The sequence below is a fragment of the Astatotilapia calliptera genome, chromosome 1 (genome assembly GCF_900246225.1).
Source record: "Astatotilapia calliptera chromosome 1, fAstCal1.2, whole genome shotgun sequence".
In the NCBI taxonomy this organism is placed as follows: Eukaryota; Metazoa; Chordata; class Actinopteri; order Cichliformes; family Cichlidae; genus Astatotilapia; species Astatotilapia calliptera.
Window position 1 is genome coordinate 9,245,990 of NC_039302.1, and position 27,866 is coordinate 9,273,855.

The 27,866-nt window shown below is 41.8% G+C and overlaps 1 protein-coding gene across 4 annotated transcripts in view; it reads right to left on the minus strand.

Annotated features, from left to right (window-relative positions):
• Positions 1–27,866, minus strand: part of znf609b (zinc finger protein 609b) — an 84,562-nt gene that overhangs the window by 12,281 nt on the left and 44,415 nt on the right. For all 4 annotated transcript variants that reach the window (XM_026162628.1, XM_026162618.1, XM_026162600.1 and 1 more), the window contains exon 3: positions 12,672–12,897. In XM_026162628.1, coding sequence (XP_026018413.1) covers positions 12,672–12,897 — 226 coding nt within the window. The remainder of the gene's footprint in view (positions 1–12,671; positions 12,898–27,866) is intronic.

A 27,866-nucleotide genomic window follows, 5' to 3' on the forward strand; every position in this document is an offset into this window, starting at 1 on the left:
GATTCGTTTAAGATTGCATTAACTAAAATCCTTGTACGTGGATGTTTAACTGCGGGAGTACGTTTCATATTAATTCAAGCCACATTCCACACGGCGGCTCCTGTTGAAGGTCGTTTTAAATGGACGCTGCGACGGCAGGCAAACGAAGGATAATCCGAAGATTTGACCCGTAAATTCAGAAGTGAATCATCAACCAAACGGCTACAGTGGTTCAGGAGCAACGACTGTGCACAAACACATTCTGAATTTATTGCCCACACCATCCCCCCTCTCTCTCTGCTGGTGACCTCAGCTTGCCACTTCAGCACTGCAGAGAAACTGGAGGCTGCAGTGAGCTAACTTATCTAATGGCACAGGAATGCTGGCTGGCAGCTTCCATCCCTCCGAACATTTTATTAGCTTAGGAAACCTCTCTTGCTCACCCCATTTTCCCTCTCTCCTTCACCCTCACCCTCATTTCCTCTTTTCAATGGTATAACCATCCCTGGCTTACAATCTTTTCCCCTCCCACACACACACACAGTTCAAGTCACAGTTCAGACCTCATTTTTCTCTTGCTGCCTCTGGCATAAAGCAGCGAGTGTATAAGGCATTTATATATGTTTACAGGAACCTGCTGACACTTGGCTACAAGTCTCTTCCTTCAATCTATGGCTCAAAAGCATGAATGTTGGGTCCAGGCAAGATCCAACTGCAAATGTCATTTGTGTGTGTGTCTGTGTGTTGCGTAAAGAGAGGTTCTCCAGTTCAGATTTCTGTCACATTAAAAGAACCCAGATCCTTTCTGAAACGCCTTCAACAGCACCCTCTCCCCACCCCCCTAAGCTCTCCAAACACTCCAGCACAAAATGGCTCTGGCAGCTGGTCGTGGCAGGATGTAAATCAAGGCAGGGCAAATGAATGAGTGGCCTTTCATGATCTGCAGGATATAGCCTTCCCGGCGTTCTCTAGAGAAGGGTTTAGAAATTACACTACGAGTTGTTAAATGATTTAAAATTAGCATTTGGTCTTTATGTTTGACTGTGTCTTCAGTCGCTGGAACAATGCATGAGCTTAAGAGGGAATTAAGTGTTAGTAATGCCAGCAGCACTGATTGAGACACTTAAAAGGGAAAAAAAGCATTTTCAGATACACATTTCTTTGCCATTTGCTTGAGTCAATAAGAATTTTGACACGACCGCCTGGAAGAGAAAGCGACACATATATTAAGCTTTACACAGATTTACTCGAGCTCAATCAAAGTGAATGAGTGGTATCTCTTAAACCATTTTTGAGCCACTACAAAGGTTTTCCATCACAACTCAGGTCTGAGCTCAGTTATCAAGGTCTTTGACAATCTTGTTCTGAAGAAATTCCACGCCGCATTTTATCTTGTGATAAGCATCGCTGTCTTGTTGGAAAATAAATCTTAAGCCACAATCTATTTGACACTGGCTGTTTTGCATGAGATTTTCTTCAGGAATTTCCCCATCTTTCCCTCAGCTACAGCTATCATGTGACAGCCAGTGAAAAGCAGATCACAGCGTAGGGTTTCAAATGTTTAACCTCGTGTAGGCAAAGCGGAGGACGGGTGATGAGAATAGATGGCGTGATCAATTTGCATTTGCAGTCTAAATAGCTTGCCGAATTGATTGGAAAGAAATATTATGAGCGGTCAGAGCAAAGGGTCAATTGATACCTTAATTATACTATAAAATGCAAAACATTCTGGAAATCTATTGGGGATGCAACAGGAAGTGTCAGAGGGTCATAAAGAATGTGTTTATCATTGTATGCTTCCTTCAGTGATGACAAACAGCATCATTAACAATATCACAGCAACACGTGAACTATACTTCTACATCAGATCTACCAGAACCCCATTTTAACCCTACGTCACGACCTTGTATTTAACCTGACGTGCACCAGATAAAAGGAGTTTCTGGTTACTAAGAAGGTTAGGATGCAGATTTCCCACAGAAGTCTACATCAAGCCTAAGGTACTTGATAGTTTTAATTGTATGACCCTGGTAAGCCGATATTTTGTATGCGCCTTTACTCTTCAACACAGCCTGAACTCTCTTAGGCAAGCTTTCTTGGTATTTCTTAATACCAGCTCTACTTTGGATATTGGCTGCCTTTTGTTCAGTTCTTTGTCAAGATGATCCAACACTACTTCAGTAATGTTGAGGTGTTCCTCTGTGTGTGGCTGTAGACACTCACCTCTCTTCTGACCTCCTCTGTACATAGTAACACTGATTTGAAATAAAAATGTCCAAATTTACATTCATCACTCCATTAGACCTGTTGACACAGATTTTCAGTAGAGTTCTTGTGTAATTTGGCATAACCTGGCCGTTTCTCCCTATTTCCCTTCCTAAAGAATGGCTTCTTGACAGCCACCCTTTCATTGGGATTAGAGCTGGGCGATAGAACGATAACGATATGTATCGCGATATAACTTTTACTCGATAGAGAAATTAAGCTATCGCGATAGACCTCGCCGCTCTTGTCCTCTTAAAAAAAAAAAAAAAAAAAAAAAAAAAAAAAAAAAAAAGTCAGCCAATCCAAATTCAGTAGCGCAGAGCCGAACCAATCACAGCCGCAGCGTCACGTCGCGTGACTTGTTACGTACAGCACAAGTGCCAAGCCGCACGTGTGTTTGTTTGGGAAGCAGCCAGCGGGTAATGGAGCCAGCGCATAATGGAGGAAATGAGTGTGCCGACTAGAAAAATCAACCGAGCGTGACCGAAGAGAAAACAGATGATGGTTCCAATGCCGGAGAGATTGTCGAACGGAAGAGCCATAGAAGTTCCGTAGTGTGACGGTATTTTGGCTATTTCAAGTCTGACAAAAAACAGAGTAGCGCGTACTGTAAATTGTGCCGAAAGCAAGTCTGGAAATACAATAAACTGGTGCATGCGTCACACTGTGCTGTTATTGTTTCGGTGAAATGAATTTCTACAATACTGTTACTTCTACTCTCTGCAGTGTTTAAATGCTTACATATACACACAGTTACTGTCCCTCCACACATACGACTCGGTTCTGCTTCTATGCCCCAGCTTTGTTTACTTTTTCCCACCGAGGCTTCTAGACTTCTGATTGGCCAGCATTTCGGCACGGTTAGGAATCTAGCGCCACCTGCTGCTTTGGCATGTTCATAGCAGCGTTTTCCTTCATTTCTGCCTTTATGTGTGGACGGGATTATTTTTTAAAACGAAAACGGAAAATCTCAGTTTTCAAAAATACCCGTGTACGTGTGGACGTAGCCTCAGTCTCTGACTGGAAGCGCTAATTCGTCATTCGGCTTTTGTCAGACTAAAGTAACTGTTAAAACTGTTTGAAAAGCTAAGCTATACAACAAGGAGAGATTGAGAATTTCCTTTTAGTTCTCAGTTTATTTGATATTGACAAAAGTTAGTCAGTTTTGTCTGTTCTTCTGTAAAACAAACTAAGATTTATTTTTAGAATTAATACTTTATTTCTAAGTGGAATTGACAATTTAGTCTGTTTCGTTTGTTCTATTTTGAAACTTAAACGCTTTAGCGGCTGCCTTTTGTGTAGTTTGCAATATTTGCCTTTATTTATCTGAAAAAGTCTCATGTTCCTTAAGTACATCTACCCTGTTGAACTTATAATGGGAAATAAATATTTAAATAAAAACAAGCTGCTGATTATTTCACATTTTACTTGTGAGCAACGGCACATTTAAATCTTACAAATATAGTTATTTGGCTTATATCGTGATAGATATCGTTATCGCCTGAAATGAAAAAAACATATCGTGATATGAAAAAATCTTATATCGCCCAGCTCTAATTGGGATAATTTCTGATGAGACTTCAGTTAACAGTAGAAAGGCCAGATGCATCTCTCAAGTCCTATGTCAGGTCTTTACTGCATTTTTCCTCCCTATTTCTTAAAAACATGGCTTTCAGATATTGTACAACATGCAGATAATTTTTTTAGGCCTGCTGCTTATTTAGTCCTCCTCTTGTCCGTTTCCTCAGATTTGTTTAAGGACTCACTGAACACCACATTGAGATATTCCAAGTTTTCAGCTAATAGCTCTTTGAAAATCATCTTGTTGGTGCAAAAAGTACTATTTTATGTATTGTACACTGTTATCTTTAACATTTTTCATACATTCTAAAAAGAAATGAAAACAAGTTTTGTTTGATTTTTACGGACTGCTACTTACAAAGTATCTAAGGATATTAAAATTAAAAAAAATCTTTGCCAAGTTATCTGTCATTCCTTTAGTTAGGCGACTTTTTACTGCCTGAATAGGTCACTGTTAAGTGGCTAACTAAAAAAACAAACATTCCTCTAACAATGATTAGTTACAATGACTAGACTGAAAATGAATAAAAAAGTAGCCAGTGCCCAAAGAAAAACTTTGAAAGATCTATTGCTCAAAATCACACCAAAACAATTATATCTGGCTACTTGGAAGTAAAATATAAAGAAATGAAGGGTGGCTTAAGACTTTTGCACATTAGTGTATTGTACTCCAATAGTTCAGAGTCAGTGACAGTGACCTTTTGTATAATCCATGTTTGCTGTTGTCTCTTTTCCCCCACAGAGGTACCTTCCTTTTGGCTGCTTTCCCATGCTGAAGCCAAGCAACCCTGTAATCCTGTCAGCGGTCCTTGGCTTCTGGGTCAGCTCAGATATCTGCTTCTAACCTACTCTGAATGCTAATAACGTAGTTCCTTGAATGTTATCTGGGACACCTCAAGGACATTTAAACAAGTTGTGCTGAAACATTTATCAAAATAAGAGGAAAAAAAGACTTTACGTGTGTATGTTGTGCATCAATTAGACACAGTATTACCTGCTTACTAAGTAATTAAAATTCACTCCTCATCATGGGGAGTACTGGTATACGTTTTCAGTGCTGACACTTCAGTAGTTGTATCAGAGCTTGGTAAGTAAAGTTGCAAGCTCCACAGTATCAGTGTGTCAGAGATAAACAAAGCTTGGTTTTCCCCATACTAAAAGCAACAAGGATTAAAAATTCTATTACACAACTGTCATCTTGCAAATGTTTCAAAATTTCTTCCGTCCTGGTAATTATTTACTGTAGATGATACTTTATGAGCAACACTCTAAATTCTTCCTGCACTACCGAGTAGATGACATTTACACTTCATTAAGCAACCGTTATTGTATATTGATGGCATGAGTAGCTGATTGCACAACTATTCCATCTTTGAGAAAATTTATATTTATGCAGGTTATTAAAAAAATCTGATGCTTCATGCTTTCATTTTAATGCTTAACATTTATTACACTTTACATTGCGTAATTTTAACTCAGCTACTCAAAGTTTTGACAGGGGTTTCGAAATCCACTGAATTTGTTAGCCATATCAAAAATATGCCCAAGGGTATGTAACAAGATCAGGTTTCAAAGCTGGAACTGAAAAGCTGTTTGAATTTATCTGCACACTTTCATCCTTGGAATCATTTTGAAGCCGTTAGGACAAAGATGTCAATGTCATGTCTGTCTAAACACGGAAAGCCCTCGACATAACAACCCAAACAAATTTCCCTGTGGCAGAAAGCAAATTACACAAGGAGAACTTTCCATGCGTGATCATTTGTTTACACACACACAGAGTTACAGATGAGTGTTTGTGTGGGCCAACAATTCCCCCCCCCCTTCTTTCCTTCACTGGATTTGTCTCGAGGGAAGAAACAAGACTGGCGTTCAAAGATCAAAAAAATACAACTTGCACTTTGAAACTGCAGTTCACTTGGGATTTGTTTTCAAAGGGAGGCTTGCTGTGTGGTGGAAGAAAAGGGTCTGAAATTATGTGGAGCAAACATGGTTTCCTGCAATTCCCCCTCTTACTCCCCTCCCTCCCCCTGTCAACCTTAATAGGGTCACTCAGGATGGCAGAGTGAAATCCACATTAATGAGAGGAATTGACCTGTAATTTCACCACTCATTTCCTTTCAATGCTATTGAACAACAAACAGAACCCCGACTGAAGCGCCAAACTTTCCCGTTTGCTTTGCTTAGCTTGTGTGCTGCAATGGTGTCCACCATGCCCTACCCCTGCCTTCAAACTCCCTTCCTCACCACTTAACACATTTCATTAGGCCTCAGTGGGGCCAAAATATCAGGTCCTCTGCTGCTGGTGAAATCTGCGAGGGCCACGGGTTCACTGGCTGACCCCTGCTTTGCCCCATCTCAACAGGAATCCAATGGGGTTAACGGCATTTTCACTGACTGACCTTGTCAAAATGCCTTTGTTATCTTTGAAAATGTAATGACTGGGTGCGATGTTATACGACTCCCCTCCCAAAACACCAAATTAAAGGGTTCTGTTTGTCCAAGTGTGTGAAAGGAATTTCAGTTTAAAAGCCAGGCAATCCCTAAAAAAAAATAAAAATAATACTTATGTGAACAATTACCAGCACTTGCAATTATCACCTTTTCAAACAGTTGGATACAAATATGTAGAACTTCAAAAAAAACAAAGAAAAAAAAAGAACATTCACCATTTTCTGTGCAGTAAAAGCACCATTTATCAAGGTTGCATGAAGACAAGAAAGTGAGAACAATGAGAGAAAATGCCAGTGTTCATTACGGAGAGAAGATAAAAGATAGCTGTGTGCTGCCGCGAGCAATAACTGTAACCTTGACAAATTAAGTGTTTGAGCATTCAAGTGTCGGGAGTGCATTTCCAACAGCCCGTTTTCATGGTGCGGCTCATAAAACGAAGTCGAGCTTGTCCATTTGTGTCAGTGTCAGAGCAAAATCTCCTAAGGCTGACCTTTGCATTAAATGCTGGGCAAACAGCAATTTGGGAACAACTGTAGGATTTGTCTGAAACACTGAAACATACAAACTGACACATTCTTTTGGGGGGGGGGGGGGGGGGCTACAGTATAATTGATCCATCCAGAATCCATCAATATTTAGGGTTGACTTGTCCAGTTTGGGACATGCTGGGCTGTAGAGATGCCTGCCTTCTCTTGAATATAATGGAACTCGATGATGCTTGCCTTGTGGTGCTCAACACATCAAAAAAACAGAAGAGAAGAACAACTCAGCAGCCATGTCTCTCTGAAAAATCACCATTTCCCCAACCCTGTTGTGTGCCAACTCCGTGCAGGAAACATTTTCTCTTTACTGAACTGCATCTGCCAACCAAAAGAAACTGGAAGCTATAGCTAATATTACAACTCTCCCGAAGGGGACAGCATTAAAGTTTGCATCTCGTCACAAGGTCACCGCCAGAAGCCTCTCCTTATGAAAAGATTCATGCTTTCTTCAACCGAGTGATCCAGTTTTTTAACTGTCCAGTATTTCTAAAGGCAACTAACAACTATTGCAATGCTTCATTGTGTAAGCACATCCTCAGCTGAATATTAATCTATAATCTTCACCAACAACCAGTGAACCAGCCTCTTTTCACTTTCCTGGCCTGTTTCACCCACAGTCCAGTGTGACATAATAAAAACAAAACCTAATGTGCTGTAACCAGACGTGACCATGAATACAATATGTAAATATAATCTGACCTCGGTACAGATCTGGGAGACCTTAGTCTCATTTCCATCCAGCTATCCCAGTCTGACCTGCAATGACTACAACCATGCAACTGTAAACAGGAAGTTTAAACACTAAATAAAGGAGTTGGGACACTTCCTCATTCCTGAAATGCGAGAGGTCAGTGGCAGTCACAGTTGAACTGACCCTCTTACATCTGCTATTTTGTCCATAACAAGCAAACACCATAAACACATTCATGTCAATTCTGTGCATCTCTACTATCCTCTGTGCAATAAGCTCCTGGCAAAGAAGAAACTGAACACTGTAAACTTTGCAGTCGTAAGCCCTGTTACAAGAAAAAGGGAGAGAAAAAAAAGTTGCTGACATTAAGCTGAGAAGAAAAAGTTACAGATGACTAGCGGTTCAGACGAGGCTACGTTTGATGATTTTATTTTAGATTTCAGAGAATTCAAGTGAGTCCTCTGAAAAGTTCAGCCTCCGGTTCGCGAGAGGTAAAAGTGAGAAGTCGCTCTCGACAGACAAGAATAACAGCCTGTGAGAAGGTCAATTCTCTCACAGCACTGAGAGGCAAGGGAGGGTTGCATTAGTATGCTTTCCACACAGCTAGACATTATCAGACACATGCAGCAGGTTCTTCCTCCCTAAGAAGGGGGGGAAAAAAAACAAGCAGCTATGCATGTTTACTCTTGCAGAGGGAGTAGATGAGCAGATCACAAACAAGCAAAGCTTGTAACAGCCAGAGGAAGGGAGAAAATTGACATCTTTACCAACTGCAGTTATTACTGGAAATAATGTGTATGAAGACAATCCCAGCTTCCTTAAATGCCACCATTAAAAAACAGTCACCCTTAAAACAACCCCTCTGGTGTTTTGCCTTAAAGGAGATGGTGTTGAGATTAAGATACGGGCCTGCCAAAGGCGTGTTACTCAAGTTCTCCTTGATGTGTATATAGCAAACATGATATCTTATGACAGCCACTGGCGAAGCCTTCAATTCCTCCAGGCACACGATTTACGACTCAAGACGGTTTTAAGTGCTTAAAAAAAATGCAGTTATCAGCCAGTAAGAATAGGAGCCGTTACCAGCATCTCTCTCTTTAGAGATTTGGGTTCACACGTGGGCGCCATCTTGTTAACACCACCGGGGGACTAAATTAGCGACTAACAAGACGAGCCTGCTCCGTCAGACAATGACGAGCCATCGATGGCTAAAGTTCCCTGAGTGTTGTTTCAACAGCATATTTAGGAAAACTGGCAAATTCTTTAAATATGGGAGTGTTATTTTCTTTCCCTTTTTTCCCCTGGAAATTGGCCACTTCCACTACTGCACAGTGAACACTGATGAGGGTAAAGATTGGCTGGGTGGATTGGAAACTGAAGTGACTAAGGAACTGGCAAATGAAAATGTACTGCGTGGGGGCTGCAGAAAGAAAAATAAGTATCGTTTCTACACTTTTCTCTGAAAGGAGCCTTTAGTGCTAACAGAAGTTGGTCTTCTCTGATTGATTTTTCACTCCGTGTCCTTCTTGCTCATTGGCCTGGCAGACAGCTACAGGCCTCCTGACAACGTTCGCTCTCATTTCAAGGACAGCCTCTAAGGTGGGTTCACGGAGAGCGGCCACCGCTCGCCTTTGTAAAAACATTTCAATGAGGCCACTGACAGGTGTCTTCAAAGGAGCAAGGAAGCATAACTGGCAAGTTAACTATAGAGCCAAGTACTCCTTTCATACAATATTCCCCTTTTCAACTCTCTGACAGGGTCGGAGAAATAAAGGAGAGGGGAAAAAAGGCATCTCTCAAATGTTTATACAGAAATCTCCGTTTCACACTGACCTCCATTCCATGCAGATGCCAAACGGCTTTTAACTTCTGTGCTAAAGCCAATGCTCGCAATGCTGCAATCATGTGCGCTGCATAAATAATCCAAGAGACAAACATTTATCACAAGCAGCCTGTATTATTTCTCTATTAGGCAGCTCAAGAAGCTGTGGGACCAGCTTGGGGAATAGCCTGCTGTGTACTGGAGGGTTGGTGTGTTTGAATGCCACACTGGCACTGGCATGGAGCTGCGGTGTTTGGCCAAAGGGCCCCCCCTTCTGTGTTCCCTCTGCCCTGGGGCAGGAGCCAAGGCGTTCTGGGCTGCTTTTCAAGAGCAACTTCTCCAGCATTTTAGAGATGGCATTTGGAGGTATCAGCATGCTAAGCCTGGGAGGGGTTGGCCCATTGCTCTGCCGACACGACCCTGGGAGCTGCTACTGCCTCGTCTGCGCCGAGGGGATTTGTGTCAGTGCCGGGCCTTAAAATACCATGGCTCTGCGTTTCTGCCTTCCTCCTGTCTACACTTCACTCACCCCCAGACTGACAGCATGACACAGACTCACTTTATCACATATTATCCATTTATTTTCATCCTGTGTGTCCTAAATGCAGTAAAGGGTGCTTTTTTAAAGCCACAGTGGGTTACTTTGGTCACTTTGAAATCCAAGTTACATTAAGGCTTCCGTTTAGATCCAGTCATAATCCAGATCCGGCTACATCTGAGCTCACATTACGCGGGATGAAAAATTTACCCGGCCCTCATCAGCCAAGATTCTTGTCACCGCTGACCTAAAGGTGCAGCTCCTGTAATCACATTTTGTTGCTTGCTTCCTCCTCATCTGTTTCTTTCACTGGCACATGTTGACTTGGGTGAGGCACAGACAATTACTGGGAGCCTGTTGTTCATTTACTCCCACAAGGCAGAAAGGCGGAGGTGATGAAGCAGCTGTTGGATGGCATGCCAAATGAAATGCACGCGCATGCATGCACACACACACACACACACGCAGCGCATGCCTAAACAGCTCTCTGTCATGCAGAGAAGTGTGTGTGTGTGTTGGGTGGGGGGAGACTGCTCAACTTCACTGCTAATCAGAATGCCTCTGCTACGTCTTTGGGGCCTCAGTTTTGTTGCCTCTTCCCTGGTACTCTGCCTGGATTCGCCTGATTCCCTCATTTGGTTCTCATTTGTTCGGCTGCCACACGGTGCAAGAAGTCCACGTTCTCTTAGGGGAAACGCAGCTGAACAGCAGTTTGATGTAAGCGGCATCTGGGTCTCTTTCATTTTAAAACTAGCCAGTGGGCTGTCGAGGGGGTGAGGGTGGCTCGTACCATTAAAATGATGTAGAAGCAACACGCGTCTTTGTGTCGTTTAATGTAGTGTGCACAGTACAATGGGGGATATTGAGAAATGTCTCATTGCAAGACCCAGCCCAGATTCACCCCTATTATCTCTGCTACACTGAAGGTTTACTGCATATCTGTCAATTTAACACCAAGCAAAGGTTCAGAAACGGCGCGCATTTCAGCCACAGCTCGCAGCTCTCTCTTAAAAACACACCAGCTGGGGCCGAGTCAGTCAGCAGTGAACAAGCTGCTGTCTTCAAAGAATGTAATACATTTCTAAAATACCAAAAAGAGTGCGCAAGAGACAACTACAGGGCCACTCTATTTTTATCAAACTCGTTGCTTTATCCTTTATATGATATTCACCTGATCTTCTACCTTTAAGTTTTTTTGTTTTCTTTTTTTAATTAAAAAAAATGGCTTCAAAGCAAAGGAAGTGGGTTGATGCCTCGAAAACCTGCTGGTGTCTACAGCTCTGATAGCCACAACAACCTGTGCGCTACACCTGCTGTCTGCCCAAACCGCCCTCCAACCGGCTACTCTCCACCACGCCGCTTTTAAAACCACTCAAAGCTCCCACCAACATCCTCCCCACTGAGCCAGATAGAGTAGAGTCAGAAGAAAACACAGATCCATCAGGCCAAACCACTACCTCTTTCAGCCAAAATAGCAGCTTTGAGAGAGCGGAGTGCAGGCAAAGGACAGGCTCGGTTGGGGAAAGGGAAGGGGGCAGGGCGTGCGCGCTCGAGAGAGGGAGGCTCAACCGCTCCGTGGGAGGCAGAGAATGAGGGAGCGCAAACATAGTACTGGTGCTGGCTCGGAGCCATGTTTGTGTCACTAACAGAAGTAGCCTTGTCCACCCCTCCCCCTCGCAGCCGCACCACCACCCCCACCCTGCCATAACCCCCTTGCCTTGCACTCGCTCTCTCTCAGTTTGCTTGGAAACAAGAGTCAAGGGGCGACTGGCTGGATGCTTGGTAACAGAAAAGAGCTGCAGTACAGAGCAAAAATCAAAAAAAAAAAAAAAGAGGAAAGAGAGGGGAGAAAAGCCACTCAATAGCAGGGACTGTGCTTTGGGAATGTTGATGAGGCAGGGACCTTTTTTTCCCTGTTTGGTTCCTCCAAGCGAACCAACAAACAGCTCTGTGGATGTGTGGGCGATTTGTACTCAGCATGCCCGCAGAGAGACTGAGAGCAAGCTGCTTTGAAGATTAGGTGTTTGCATTATTTCACATCCACAAAAGGAAAAAAAATTAAGTGGGGGGTGGGGGGGGCAGTTCTTCAGAACCAGCAGAACCTGATGGTGTGATAGTAATACATCTTAAAATTAAATGAGCTGTATGAGGTTTTCGATCAAAGGGAGGAAAACTCAGAGTGTATAAGATTTCCCTCGGACTGCACTGCAGAAAAGGAGCCCACTATTTTCCCAACTGGCAGGCTTGCGGAAAACAAAAAAAAAAAGAAACAAAGGAAAAAAGAAAAAGTGCTTTGTGTTTGAGGCATGTTGCTGCAGAACAGATATCTCTGTGCAACAAACTTCTGTCTGCGTACTAAGAAAAAAAGAAAAATATCCCCCCCCTCCCGAACAAAAACAAAGAAATCAAGGCCACCTAAGAACTGCCTGCCAACTACTATTCTTCTTGGCAATATTACGCAGCATGTGCGCTGGTAAAGCACGCATTAGTACCACCAACAACAACCATTTCCTGAGGCTGTCTGAGCATATCCAATTACATTTTAGGAGGCAAATATGTACAGTAATGACAGCAAGATGATTTTTTTTAAATGACAGAAGATTCACTAAAGCTTTGAAAAACCAATAGCTCTTTGATGTTAATATGCAAACACATAGCTGCTCTGGCTTTGTAAATAAAAGGAAGAAAGAAAACCTATCCCATATGTTTTTACCTATTTTCTTTAACTCCACAATCCACAGCTTATTTGTTTTAAAGGGAAGAGATTTACAAAGCAGCACGTTAAACTGCTCCACTTACCGTCTTCAGTTTCCTGCCACACTATGCCTTCAAGATTGACACTGGTTCCAGGCTCACAGGGCCCCAAGCACTCCGGTTCGGTAGACAGGGCCACGTCTGATGTGTTCACCGCCACCGAGCGTGTGCGCACCATTATCTGCTCGCATGGTGAGGCAATCTCACTGTTGCCTACTGTGGCCAGGAGGTGGAGGGGGGGTGGAGCTGGCGTGGAGACAGGAGATTCCATCTGTGAAGGAAGAAGTGGAGGTTCAGAGAAATAGAAACACACTTCAGAACCACTCTCTAAACAGATACGGGCCAGATGTTGAGTCTCAGACCAGCGGATGCCACAATGAGAGGAAGTGAACAAAGCGCTGAATGCATCGAGGACATTCTGGTATTTCAGTGGACTTTAAAAGCTAGCTTGGTTACAGAAAGCGTGATGCAGCAGTTAGCAATGCACTGCTGTGTTTTTCCTCGCTTCAGTGGTGATTAGCAGGCAGGGAAGGCAGAAGTGGAAATCTGAAAAGGACCGTATTTGTTATACGAGGTCGGCCAAACAATCCCTCCCCGAGCTTTCCTCCCTCGCACACTGCGAAGCGACGCTCGTGACACCAAATCATCTCGCAGACTGATCACTCATTAATTTCCTCAATTAAAGAGCTAGTTGTGGCAAAGGAGTGGGCTGCTCGGGGTCAGTAATTGATTCCACCTGTTCTGACACTCTGTGACAGTAATGAAGAGACAGTGGGCCGACACGGAGAAGGAAAATGAAAAGGACAGCAAGGGAGGGAGCCGATGAGAACATCTGAGGGGAAAAGAGAACTGCAGGCTGAAAAATGTGTAGGTGGGAAAGAGGCACAGAGGAAGAGTGATGGTGATTTAAGGGCCGGAGTGACACCAAGCTTAGCGCTCTTTATTCAAGGTAGTCGACATTAAAGCGCTCCAAATCATTAGCACTGAACTGCAGGAGGAATGCCACGCCGCAGCCAGCACCGCACATTTATTAATTGGGCATAAACCACTCAGTGCTTGGGAATATGCTGCCAATGCTGGATCCTATTAGACTTAGAAGACAAAACAACAATTGACACGTTGGATTATAAGCCTGTACACCCTTTAAATAATTGTTCTAATCTACTTACTGCTCCGAGCTGAAAACGATGTAGAGAACTACAACAAGTCGGTGCTGCAGATGGTGAAGTTACCGCTTACATCTTAGGGATGTCCGTCCACCATTTTATCTGAGAATGAAACAGCTGAAGTGTTGGGAAACTAAACTCTACTAAAGGGACGAGCACAAAACCAACATTTATCGTTTCCAGATGATGAATCCTACTTTAGTGTAATTTTTCAAACAAGTACCCGCAACAGTAATGACATGAGCCACATCGATGCTTTTTATCCAGTTACATTTGCTGCTGATATTACCATGGTACCACGCAAATGTTGCATTTGTTCAAATCGAATATTACCGTGCTAAACAGTGTTCACCACGGTAAACAATATAATGCCTTCTCAACACTGATCATGCTCTGAATGCTGTTCAAAGCACCACTTTACTTAGGTAGAGCTTTTCACAGCCAGCAATGCTTCATGAAATGAGGGGGTTACATCCAAAACCACCATGATGCTCAATTACTGCAAATGCCACTATGTTTTTCTGCTTTTTTGCATTTTGGGCTATCACAGTTGAACTGCTTTTATAACTCGCCTCACAAAAAACACTGAAAAATCTGTGCCAAACATGAATTAAAACCATTAGCATTTTCATTTCCCCATGTCTCTGTGCCTTTAAGGGGGACTTTTAAAATATAAACTAGGGCTGGACAATTAATAGAAAATGAACCAACATTCAGAGCCTCAAATTGATGGAATCTTGCTGGCTTTGTTTTTAAACTCTATTAATATTTGCCCCATTATATACTATCCCCTTTAAAACATACTACAAAGAGTTGTCACGTGACTCTTTCCCATTCAGTCCGCGACACGGAAACATCATTGAATGAAAGTCAAACATTGAGCCAGTTGGAACAACTCCAGCCGTTTGTGCCAAATAAAAAAAAGCTGTGTCTGTTGTTCGGATACATTTTTGGCATCAATAAAGACAACATTAAACAGAAAGCAGAAAGCTGTGCTAAAAATTGCTTTAGTGACCGAAGGTAATACCACCACCAGGAGTGCATCATATTAGCTAAAAAGTATCCTAGCATTTGCAGTTGAGTATACAGTACAAACATAGTGAACTATGAGGACTATGATGCGTGTGTAACAATAACTGTTTATTAATTGAAATCGGGGTAAAACATTCTATTAATCGTGATTTTGATTTGAGGACTATCGCCCAGCCCTAATGCACACTATGAATTATTCTGTGTGAAGTGCATCAATCACAAAATAAAGACTCGCGCTCTGTTGTGAATCGAGTGCTTTAAAAACCAAACATTAGTCTTCAATGAAATCTAACATTAGCTCAAGACATGTCATCATACAAGCTTTATATTTCATGGTTTAGTGAAATCAGCGTGGATAGTCCATTTCTCCCAGTGCTCAGAGGAAGAGCAAATTAATGAGTGCAGAGAGCGACAGACTCTCAGGGCTAACGACATAGTAATCACTGTGTGTCAGTTTCTGATGCATGATGTGGCCAAGCTGCAGGCCAACTGAGACAATGAGACAGGACAGGTAATCACCCAAGCTGTCACCGCACGCTGTTCTCAGGCCTTATGGAGACGCACAGGGCTGCAGACAAGACCGCACAATAAACCCTCCCTCAGAGTGACAGCAAACGGTGAAAGGTGATAAACAGGTTCATGCACGGCCTACTTTAAATGGACTCAACTCTCAAACTGCTCCTAAACTGTGTCCACAATTTAGGAGCTGACATCTTGGATACATTTCTGGCCAAAGCTAGTCGACCACATTATGGTCTGGCAATAACCGGCTTATCGCAATGAAACTACTATGAGGTCCACACAATTAAAACCTGCAGTAAAAATGACTGATAAAACAGTTCGTGGGACATGTGCTTTAATCAGCCACTTCATTATTAATTATTTACTCATACAGACTGACCCACCTTTGCTATATTGCATACAAGTCCTGCAAACCATTATTCTGGAATACAAATGTCCAATTAATCCTTTTCAATTTAACAAGTACCGTAAATGTCGGGCTATAAGCCGCTACTTTTTGCACAAGCTTTGAACCCTGCGGCTTTTAGTCAGGTGCGGCTTTTCTATGGATTGTCCGTGATTTTTGTCATATCGTAAGACGATTTGTTTCGTGTGTTCCGCTGTTGTACGGCACTACGTTGCCTGGCGGAAGGATCGGGGTTCAAGAGTGGTATGTTAGTCACATGTCCGTCCGCCAGGCAACGTAGTGCCGTACGAAGTAGCGCGAAAAACAAACTTCAAAGTAGCGCTACGCGTTCAGCGGGAGTCGTGGATGATGAGCGGCGATAAACTTGCAAGTTATGCCCAAAAAGCAAGTTATGCCCAACTCCACCGGTGGATTCTGACAGCGTGGAAAAGTGTGAAAACATCCACGATCACCAACGGATTTTGAAGGGCTGGACTGCTGCATGATGGAGAGGAGGACACCGCCACGGCCCTTCTGAGGGTGTTCGACTCTGACAATGAGGATTTCTTTGGTTTTGAAAGTGACAACGAAGGAGAGAAGAAGAGTGGATGACGAAGCCATCATGAGCCTGTTTGTATCCGACACTGGAGAAGAGGACTTTGGTGGTTTTAGTGCGCAGGAAGAAGAGAAAGATGGTGGTGAATGACTGACTTTTCTTCTTGTTAAAGCTGTGTCACTGCACCTGAGCCTAAAAGGTAGGCCGAATCTATTGTTCTGGTGTGCTGTAGGTTATTGTTATGTACTACATGTGCAAATATGTACCCATAACTTGTTTTTCAAAATATTAATAAAAGTGATGTCTCCAAACAGCCATCCTGACAATTCCCTTTGTGCATATTCTCTTACATATGATAAGTCAACATTGAAACACCTGCGGCTTTTGGTCAGGTGCGGCTAATGTATGTACAAAACAGGATTTTCCCCTGATTTTAGCTTGTGCGGCTAATATTCAGGTGCGCTTTGTAGTCCGGGAAATACGGTAATAATGATTGTAGCCTTCTTCTCTTCATATTTTTCTACATATTTGAAAACAACATTATTTTAGCTAAAACGACGTGCATTTGTGCATGTGTTGAGTTATAGGAGGCTAATGAAAGGCTCTAGTAATGAATTATGGAAAACGCAGGTTGAGTGTCACAGCAGAGTGGGGTTCAAGGATTCCCCTGGTTTCTAGGAGTATCAGAAGCCTTTTAATCATTGTACCTCTCTAATTATTTGTATGAAGAACACTGACTGCTGGTGATTCCCAGAACAATTATAATTTCCATTAATGAACTTGAATTCCACATAGGGCTGGGCCATATTATACCGTTCACGGTAATACCGGTATAATGTTAGGCAACGATAGGAAAATGAAATATCGCGATAGAATGGGAGTAAAACGCGCATGCGCAGTGCCTTTGTTTTCATACGCACATGGCCGATTGTTGAGTGAAACAGATGAACCAGAATTGGTTTGTAAAAATGGTGCAACTTCCGTGATGTGGAACTGGTTTGGTGTTTGTCCGTCAGATACACAACAAAGCACATTTTTTGCAGAACATGCAAGCGGCCGTTGTTATTGTTGTATTTGTCGGACTAAGATGCTCTTAAATCTGGGAGTAATCTGGGTCCTAAACTCCGTATTCTTCAGGTCAAACAACACTGCAGCATCACTTAGAGTTAAAAACTGTCTAAATTCTTTCATCTTTAATAAAATGATCAGCATTGCTGCTTTACCAGGTGTAACTATAAAGTTTAACTTCCAGGCATCCATGAAAACAAAAGTTATTACATTTAACGGAGTTAGAAGTTAGCAGGAAGCCAGCGGAAGTTAGCTCGCTAGTTTCGCTAGTTACCTAAGCATGATATTGCATGTTCTGACTGAGAGATTTCTGAAAAAAAAATCAAACGTACAGCTCTGCTATCACTTCCAACATAAATGAAGACAGGAAACTAAACAGCAGTGACGTTTGTAGGGTTACTGAAGTTGGGCTAGCTGGTATATAATTATGTGCTACGTGATCGCTAGCGACACAGCTATGTTAGCATAACATAAACAGTGAAGCTGGAGGACAAACACTAACACTTTTCCACTTATAAAAGTTAACGTGAAGGTTCTTCATGGTTAGAGACAAATGCAATCGCATGGCAGGATGCTGTAAACGGACCAAACTTCAGTCAGGAGAACAACTGAGATAATCCATCCACAATACGAGGTTAGTCATTAATATACTGCAACAACATGGGAATAGAGCAGCTGCCAGAGAATTCAATATTAATGAATCAATGGTACAGAAGTGGAGGAAGCAAGAAGAATGAGTTTAATAAAGTTTGATTTATCTGACTGCTTTGTTTCGCTTAATGTGCCTTATAATCCCGTGCACCTTATGGTCCGAAAAATGCGTACTGCACACTGCAGTTTAATGTTGCAAAGCACCTCTTTTTAACTTCAGTGGATATTATACATGGTTATGCTCAGGATATGTCAGCCCATTTCTACTGGAAATGCCTTTTGGTTAAACTTTCAGCAAGGAATTTGCATTTGCACTGTTACATTTTTATAAAGCTTTAATGTACATAAAAACCAGCTTCTTGTTTAAGTGAAAATAAATGGAAGGTTGTCTTTTTGCGCTAGTAATGTTGTGGAGTTGTATTTTGTCTCGCATCAATTATATCGTCGGTTATATCGTTATCGCAAATTTTCAAATATATATCGTGATAAATATTTTTGGCCATATCGCCCTGCTCTAATTCCACAGTCTCGTGCTATATTTTCAGATTAAGTAAAACCTTGCTGAGATGAGTTTTGGCTTAATTTTTTTCTGTTACCAAGCAGGGGAGGGAAAGTATTTCATTTCAACTGTCAGAAACATACAGCAGGTGATGAGCCACTCCGTATAATGCAACTATATAATAAAAATAAAAAAAACATTTACTAGGTAACTGTATTTTTTTTTAAACAAAAAAAGCAGAATCACAGTGGAAACTGGAGCAGTTTTGAAAGTGCATGAATATAATTCTCCACTTCCAGGTTCTGTCTATGGATGAGTGAACAAAAGTACTTTCTCTCTGAGGCTGGAGAATGCAAAACCACACACTGAAATGCCCTGTGTCCAGCCTTTTAAAAACCCCCACATGCAACCGAACTACATAACTTGCCAGATTACAAGGCTCTACCCGACTCTCAGCCAATGCTAAATTCTATGATTTCTTCCCTCCTTGCTAGACTTCACAGAAGGATTTGGAAATCTCTCCTAAAAAAACCACAACGCTCAAGTGTCACGCAAACCTTTTCTTAACTCAAACCTTGTGCCAGCTCTACAAGAAAGCCAAAACTGGCAATAATAATGTTTAACTCGCTGGCAAAAATCCCCAAAATCCAGGACTGCTCTTGTGCATATTTCAAGAGTGCTGACTTAAGGGGAACTCTGCCTGGATTTCCAGTGTTCACACAATAAATCAGCTGTGGCAGATGGATGCTTGCTGCACTTTTAACTGGACGCATTCAACTTCAGCTTTAACTTGTTTATTAGAGTTGGGATTAAAAAAACTGAGCACTGAGCTTGGGCGGCGATTATTAAAAGGATTACACTGCAGTATTATAGTGACTAAGTTGTCTTGGCTATAATCGGTGATGAGGCACACACACACACACACACACACACACACACACACACAGTTGACTATTATAACTGTAGACACTTGAGTGCAAGTAAAACAGCTACAACCCCCGACTGTGAGATCCTTTAAAATGCCCCAGTGACAGTAACGTTAAAGTTGCTACAAGGACAGCCTGTATTTTCATTTTAACTTATGATCACTGACAGCAGCCAGTGAGAAAGGATCTGATCAGCTCCAGTGGGAGATAGGGCCGATGGGTAACTTTCTCTTTTAACATTTCCTTTAAAAGGTCAATAAAGCTGTCATGTTGCAGCTGCTGTCATTAACATGCTTTTTCCCCATTCTGTTAGGCAGTTTGCTAAAATGAGGGTCACAGACACTGCTGATGCACACGGGAATGAATAAATGGCAGCAGATCGTAACAGCGGACCAAGCTAAATATGATATACAGTCAGCTGGGAGAAGACGTAGGAAGGATTTTACAGATTGCAGGCTGTTGTGTATAAAAAAAAAGACGTCTTCAAATCCATACACTTTAGCTAATTGTCAATATACTCAATCAATATAAGCCTAGTCAAATGTCTCTTTGTACACACAAAAACATCTGTTAATGTTTTTTTGCCATTACTGTCCCACTTGTACAAGCAGGTCACAGAGAATCATGTGTGCAACAACAGTTCAATGTGCTTGACAGCTAAATCACACAATTTACTTTGTTGGCGATTTTTCTTCCTAAGTGTCTGCGAGAAAACACAAGCAGCGTAACCCTCGTTAGAAGCAGGGTCTTTGAGTCAGGCGAGATTGTGAATACTGAATCATGTGGACTGATGGCAGGAGTGGGTTATCGTATCCCTCTTTAAAAAAAAACAAAAACAAAAAAACCTTTATAAAAGCTTTATGAGTAGGTACTGCACACAACAAAAGAAAGAGGAAAGAAATGCAAGCAGATTGTGTCAGTGGGAGGTTGATTAACATTGACAGAAATGTAGATGATTTAAAAAATTTTTTTTACATAATTCTTAGAAATAAGCAGTAAACATACAGTCAGCTGACATATCTTGTTAGTAATTAACTGTTTTTACACAAAGCAGCAACCTGAAATCATTAGTAGAATTTTAAAGTTTAAAAAAAAAAGAAAAAGGAAGTGGTCAATTTTATTACCACGTACTGTAGTTATTTAGGAAAAATTCACTTATGTTCAGTATATTACAGTAGATAGTATGTCAGCTAGCTTAACAATGACTTAGTGAAGTAGATATTACTTTCTGTTCATGCTGGAAGAGGGAAACAAACTCCCTAGTGTCTCTCATTCTCTGTCCTAACATTAGCAGCAGTGCTTCAGAAGAAGTGAAAGCCGCACTGCTGCAATTTTGTTTATGCCAGCTGGCCTGTGTTACACCAACCCAAGGAGACCGTTGTGCGAAAAGTGAAGGCGGGAGAAAAATATTGATATGGTAATACACAGCATCACCTCCTCTTGTGATACCTGATTGGTACACTGGTGACAAATCTCATTATTTTATTAATGGTCAAGGGACCCCCACGGCCCAACCCCCCAACTTTACCAATCAGAATCACTACTTTATGACTCTTTGTGATGATATTTTTACCAAATGAATGAGGGCAAAGTCAAATTAAGTTAACTGACCTAGAGTGGGAAATTGGCGAACCACACAGACAGTGGGGGAGAGCAGAGAGCTAATTAATTTAAATGACACGTTATTAAAATTGAGAATAATGATAATACACAAACGCTGACATCTCGAAGCACAGACTAAATACACAAGACGTTCTTTTTGCCTTTTGGGACTTTGCCCCCTCTTCTTCACTTCTAGCAGATATCATGATGCATCCTAGCAACATATTGAGTTTTGAACTGGTATAACATGATAGCATCATTACTGGGGTATCATTTTAGAAACTTGAATTATTCTCTGAAAGTGGAAAGTAGTAAGCGAGATAACGTGTGCATAGTTACAAATGCTGTTGGTGAATACGTTGAGACCTAAAGTCACCAACAGTGACTGATGTATATAACCCCCAAGAATTTCCAGCCTACTAAAGCAGTAGAAATAAAACATCATTTTCGACATCAAAAGAAAGGGAGAGAAAAAAATCTGTCTTGAAAGAAGAACATGTAATTCTTTCTGACAATGAACCATTAAATAAAAAAAAAAAAAGGAGTCTTTGCTGACTTCTCAGCTTGGCGAAGTTAAGTGAGCCGGCTTCAACTATGTAACTCTTTTTGACTCCAGGGGCAAAGCCTGTCAACATCTTTGGTGAGTTACTGAGGTCGAAGGCCAGTCGAGATTACGCTCCTCCACTGGGACATGTAATCTGCGCAGCATTGTCGAATCGAAACATAATGAATTTAAGAACAGCAGCATTTAAATTCTAACCAATCAAGACGACGGGTATACGAAGTCTAATGATCAGCATACCGTCGCTGGGCGGCTTTTAGAGAGCGAGTTGCATTACTGAGATCATTGAAGTAACATGGCTATCAGCATTAAGCCACAATTGAAAACAAATCCTCAAGCCTCATCTAATTAGATTACTAAATTGTTCAAAAACAGCCAGGAGACACACATACCAACAAAAGAAAAAGACACATAAAATGACTGGATTCCCTTTCAAGTCCGGAAGGTCTATCCAATTGTTTTCAAACACTGCACACTGGACTAATTCCTTTTCTAAAACCACACTGTCATTCTCTTTGAAGCTCAGATGAATCGCAGAAACTGAGAGAGAAAACACAAACAGGAACACCTGACATCTATTGTAGACCACCAGCTGGCAAAAGCCACTCAGTTTCTAGGCAACTCTTCTCAGTTTTAGCTGCTAATTGCGCTTTCAGGAAAAACTAACCACGCATAAATAATACAGAGAGGAAACAAAGCTGCGATGAAGTCGGTCACCCATGACCTACAAGCTCTTTGGCGCTATAATGAGTGAGCCAGGAACTCAGTCTAAACAGTTATTGTCTTGCCATATGACTCCTTAACATTACAGCCCTGCACCTTGCACAGAAGTGACATCATTTTTTTAAATATACGGCACACTAGAGGAATGAAGCTGGACTTCATTTGTTTTCAGCTTAGAAGCCTAAAAAGAAAACAGACTCCTTTTTCCAAACATTTTATTTGTAAACATCTCAAAGAAAATGTGATTCGAGGTCCGATCCAAGCAAGCCCAGATTTTAACACTTAATATTACGGCTCGTTTTTTATGATGCAACGCTGCCACATTTGGGAACTGTTAAAGACGAGTCATAAACATGAAAAATGTCTTTAAAGGCACCAGCTTCATATGCAGCACCGAGTCGACTTTCATCTCAAAGCCCTCGTCCACAGCTGTGAAATACAGCTCAGCTATTAGAATGACATGTAATGCTTTCGCATTTGTGTAAATTTCAGTGGTAATCAAATTTAACATCTTTTCAGTGTGACAAATTATAGCTGTATGCTGCAAATCAGAGCTACTATTTTACCAAGGCCTTTGATTATACTGAAAAAAAAAAAAGGCATGCAAAGCTTTGTCAGAGAGAAACCTCTTGTGAGAGCATGAGAGGCTTACCTGTGGAGACATCTGCACTCACTGATGAAAGGACAACATACATTAGTCAGGAGACTGTTCCCACTGCTACCAGCTACATGACGGCAAGTAAAAGTGATATAAAAAGACAGAAGGCACATAGGGACCGCAGGGTAGAGGACTGAGCCAGGATAAGTAGAGCTTACCAATTTGCTCACTTATGAAGCAGTGGCCTAATTTGTTCACAAAAGCAAAGTCACACAGAGGAAAAAGTCTTATCCATTTAACACTGTGATCAGCTGCCGTATAACACCACAGGGTTGTGGCTCCTTACTTCTTTAGTACAAGCTATCTTGAAGACTGTGTTATGTTGACTAGCCAAATGCTATCCGATTGTCTAAACAGGCAGAAAATATAAAAACATATAACTGATCTGTTGATCATGTGGTCTAAATATGTCGAGTCTACATTAAAGCCTTGGGTCATGCTTTGGACAACAATTTAGGATAACAAGCGGAAATTAAAATGAGGAGCCACCTTTTAAGGATCTAACGATTGTCCAACTGCACTGTAATGAGGACACAATCTTTTTGTCTGAACTGTTACATCCCTGTGGGGGAATCATTTGTACCCATTTAGTTCAGAGATTTCTCAGGCGGGCCAGATGCTTAGTTGATTGAATGGCTAACATCCTCTTGTCTTGGTTCAGCTTGACCTTGTCAACCTAATTCCTTCGTCTCTTCTCTGGTTCAGCTAGCTGCATTGAGCCTAGGTCTGGTATTGTTTGTTAGAGGACGGGGTGGGGGTTGGGTTATGTGCATAAGTGGGGCGGGCTGGTATGAGGAATGAAAGCCCTCATGTAGAGGCAGGGTAACCTGAATATCCCTTTATGTTTACTACAGCCAAATGTTTTGAATGCCTATGGCCGGGTAAAATGCAACTATTGTCCACTATACAACAAAAACTATTCTCTTTGTTAGGCTGGTTGTTTCATAAGATCATCTGTGGTTTCTAAATCAGTCGTTTGTGGCTAGATTATGAGCAACACTTAATAACTCAACTTGAGGATATTAATGTTGTTGTATCCTCTACAAAGTGGAAAGCTCCTTGAGGCAAATAAATGATATGTGATATTAGGCTATCCTAGTAAATGGAAGATGTTTTAAGCTCTCTGTAGTGCCGCATACTGTACCAGCATGACTTCTAACAAGCATTTTATTCTTTGATCCACCTTTTATTTCCCGTTTCTGTTAACAGTTGATTAAATGAGTAACTCTACTGCTATTCATTTCTGTTGCAACACTGTAAATATGTGGGCAGATTAAAACTATCATCTCTTTTTCCTTTTTCTCTTTTCCCATCCCCCTCGTTCTGACCATAGGTCAATTGACAACAACAGTATCTATTACAAAAATAAGCCACATTCTTGTCAAGGTCATCCACTTGCGCCCGACAGCGAGAGAAGCTGTGCTGGGAGCAGAAATCCAGATAAGCTAAGCTGAGCCTACGAGGATTTCTCTCTCACCAACCCTCTCCATAGTCATAAATCTTATCTCACAGCAAAGGGAAACCTGACAACAAACTGAGAGGCTGTCATCAACAGCTCAGCCACCGAGATTCCCACCCAAATACCAATGAGTCAGCCTTTGGCCAAACACAAGCTTGTGAGATCAGCCCAGAAAGGGAAAAAAAAAAGGAAAAAAAGAAAGAGAAGCTAGCAACCTGTGCAGTGTACTTGTAATATAATGTTTACAACTCAGCACAATGTTGAAAGCTGTGACCAAAACTCTAGCTTTGGGTACTTACTATCCTGCTTTCAAATGCTCAAATGCAGCATGCATTAGGCTGAGCAAAAATAAATGCTCCTAGACATACAATCCAGTTAAGTAGCAAAAGGCATACTACTAGTTCCACATATTATACAAGGAAAACAAGTTGTTATTCAGGCTGTGAGATTTCCCCAGAGCCCCTAACCTCAAACTATTTATAGATGTTCTGTTAGTCTCTGTTTCCCTTGTGTTGATGCTTTGCTGTGGGTGGTGCCTTCCCCAAACACTAGAAAGACAATCCTAAGCCACACATCAATAACTACACTTTACAGTTAAAAAAAAGAGAGAAGAAAAACAATAGGGGATATGCTAAATTGCTTTCCATTATCTTATGCTACTTATACTGACAAACAAAAACAATTGAAGATTACACTTGGTACACCGCAGACCTGTCATAAAGAAAGTTACAATACGAGGTGATACATTAGGCTGAATTTTGCAATATTCTACACAAATACTCAAGGTAGCTACACAGCAGTCAGCAGTAGAGAACCTTTGGGAGCTTATCAACATGCTCCTAAAATCCATTGGCTCTCTAAAAAAAAAAAAAAAAAAAAAAAAAATACAGTGCCTTAATACACCTTTGGGATAGAGAGCTCAGCTAAAAAAGTAGATAATAAAGGTGTAAAAGGTCAAGGGCATACTGTAGGAGTAGAAAGAATCTGTACACCAGAAGGAGTGTTTTGTGCTCTGCTTGGCAAAGAGTGCTCAAACTGCACTCGTGCTGCTACTTTAAGAAGGGCTTGCTACTCTGATTGACCTCTAATGCTTGCTGCCCCATTGAACCATGTCTATCTTAATGGACGATGATGTGCACTGTAACCGAGTGCCAATAGTTCCTGCACCACAGCCTCAGAACCCTATAGACTTCTGCACCTTAATACACCTTAGGGACAATGACTGTTATAGCTCGCATCACACAACATTTCGGCACTGGGGAGAGGGGGAAATTGCTGAAAATGCAGGCGAGTGGAAGAGGATAGCAGGGGAGGTTACCCCGACTGTTTATTATCACAGCACGTCTGTGAGCTGTTTTGATATTTATAGTTCGGAAAAGCCTTTGGTATTATCTAGAGAGTTAAGTGAGAAACCTTTTCAGGAATTAAACACCAAATGAAATCTTCTTTAGCAAATCATTCAGAAAGCTGTCTGAAAAGGTTTAAAGCTACTCAGTAGATGCCCTATAACATTACAACAAAAGCAGACTGACCCCTCGAATGTTTCTAAGACATTTAACAACATGTGGCAATGTGTCAGCACAATACAGTAAAGCTTTTGCACCGCGGTTGCTTGTAGGGAATCTCTAAACAAATTATATCTCTGTGCCCTTCAGATCATTAAAAGCACTAATAAAGTCAGTCCCTGGTGATGGCCAGAGAGCACGAGTAAAGTGAAACCCACTATATCGCACCAAATCTCCCCTCTCAGCCAGCCGCTTAGCAGAGGTCTGCTACTCTCAGCCATCAGTTTGATGACCTTGTTAGTTTGAGTGCCTAATCTGCTAATGCCCTGATAAAAATAAACAGTCAGTGCAATCATTGTAGTCCTCCCCTCCACCCTCCCTCCGCCCTGTCTGCAGCTGCTGTCCATAAACACAGATGATACCTCCATCTTTATTTATCCTGAGGACTTGCTCTCATACTGACAATCTTAAGAGGCGGAGGCGTGAGTTAAATACCTTTTAACACAGTGTGACTTATGTACTCCATGTATCTGTGCACGTTCCTTCCAGTTAATCTGGTAGCATCTGAATGTGTTGGCTTCAACCTACAAATAACCACCTTCGTCACTTTTCTGGAAAAGTTGCTACGGTAACTTTACATACAGATTTATGCATCACTTTTAGGGATGGGTACCGGTGTCCGGTTCTGACATAAACAGTAGTAACCAGACTGAAAAGCAGCGCACATTTCGGTGCTTTATTTCGGTGCTTTTTTTTCCTGAGCTGTGATACACTTCTAGCCAATCATTTTACGTTTCCGAGGATAGTAGGCGGGTCCAGGTACGTACGTTCTTTTAGAGCAGAGCTACAGATTAAAAATGTCCAAGGCGAAGCGGTCAAAAGTCTGGCTGTACTTCACAGCAAAATATGCAAACTCAGCAGCCTGCAACAAGTGCTTTAAGGTGATACTGTGATACTGTCAAAGGAGGTAACACCTCAAATCCGATGAAACACCTGGCAATGCATAGCGTTTTGGTTTTTTTTAAAAGCCAAGAAATGCGCTGTATTTGATAGCTTGCTGCGAGACCTCACACCGAGCGCATCTACTGCGGGTGTGGTGCCTGTTATCAGACCCGGAGTTAGCAACATCCCCAAAAACACGAAGAGGAGAGTCCTGGCCCCTAGCCCTGCCAGTGTAGCAGAAATGATGACGGATGATGACGGCAGCAGCAGCCGTTCTTCTCTGTGTGAGTAGCTTAATGTTGTTCGTGTGTAATTTACGTTGAGTAGGCTAACCACGTTATTACATTAATGCATGTAAGGTGAACTAGCAAACATCATCATAGCTACATGCGGCTGTCTTCTTGTTTGATGGCAGATACTCCCTTCACCCTGGCCAAAAAGGCTAAAATGACCAAAGAAAAAGAGGGAAACGGCTAAACATGAGAGGTTTTTGGACAAAGTTTGTGTTTTTTCCATTGTTTAAGCACTGCTTCCAGCCAAGAGTGATACCATATATGCCCCATAGCTGCAGAAAAGGCTGGTGTAACCCACATAAAATGGGGGTACCACTTTAAGGACTGATATGAGGAGAGATGGACAGCCTGCCCAACCAATCGAAATGCACAGGTCCCAGTATGTTTTGACCAATGGGAGAGCAGTCTGCCGCTGTATGTCCCACCTACGTGCTCTGTGTTTGCTGCTATGTGTGGAGGTAGTCGCGTGCTGGCAGGAGAAAGGAGAGACTGAAGCTTTTGAGCTGGAAAAAAGTATTAGATATAAGTTGCAACCAACTGTGTTGCACATAAGTTCACTGGTTATCAGCTACCTTTCATGTTAAAAGTAGCCACAGTGAGTAAGCAGGCAAATGCTGCATTTTTCTGGTGACTTTAAAAAGTACCGCGTGGAGCTAAACTGTTAGCCTTTGTTAGCTCTGGTTGCTATCAA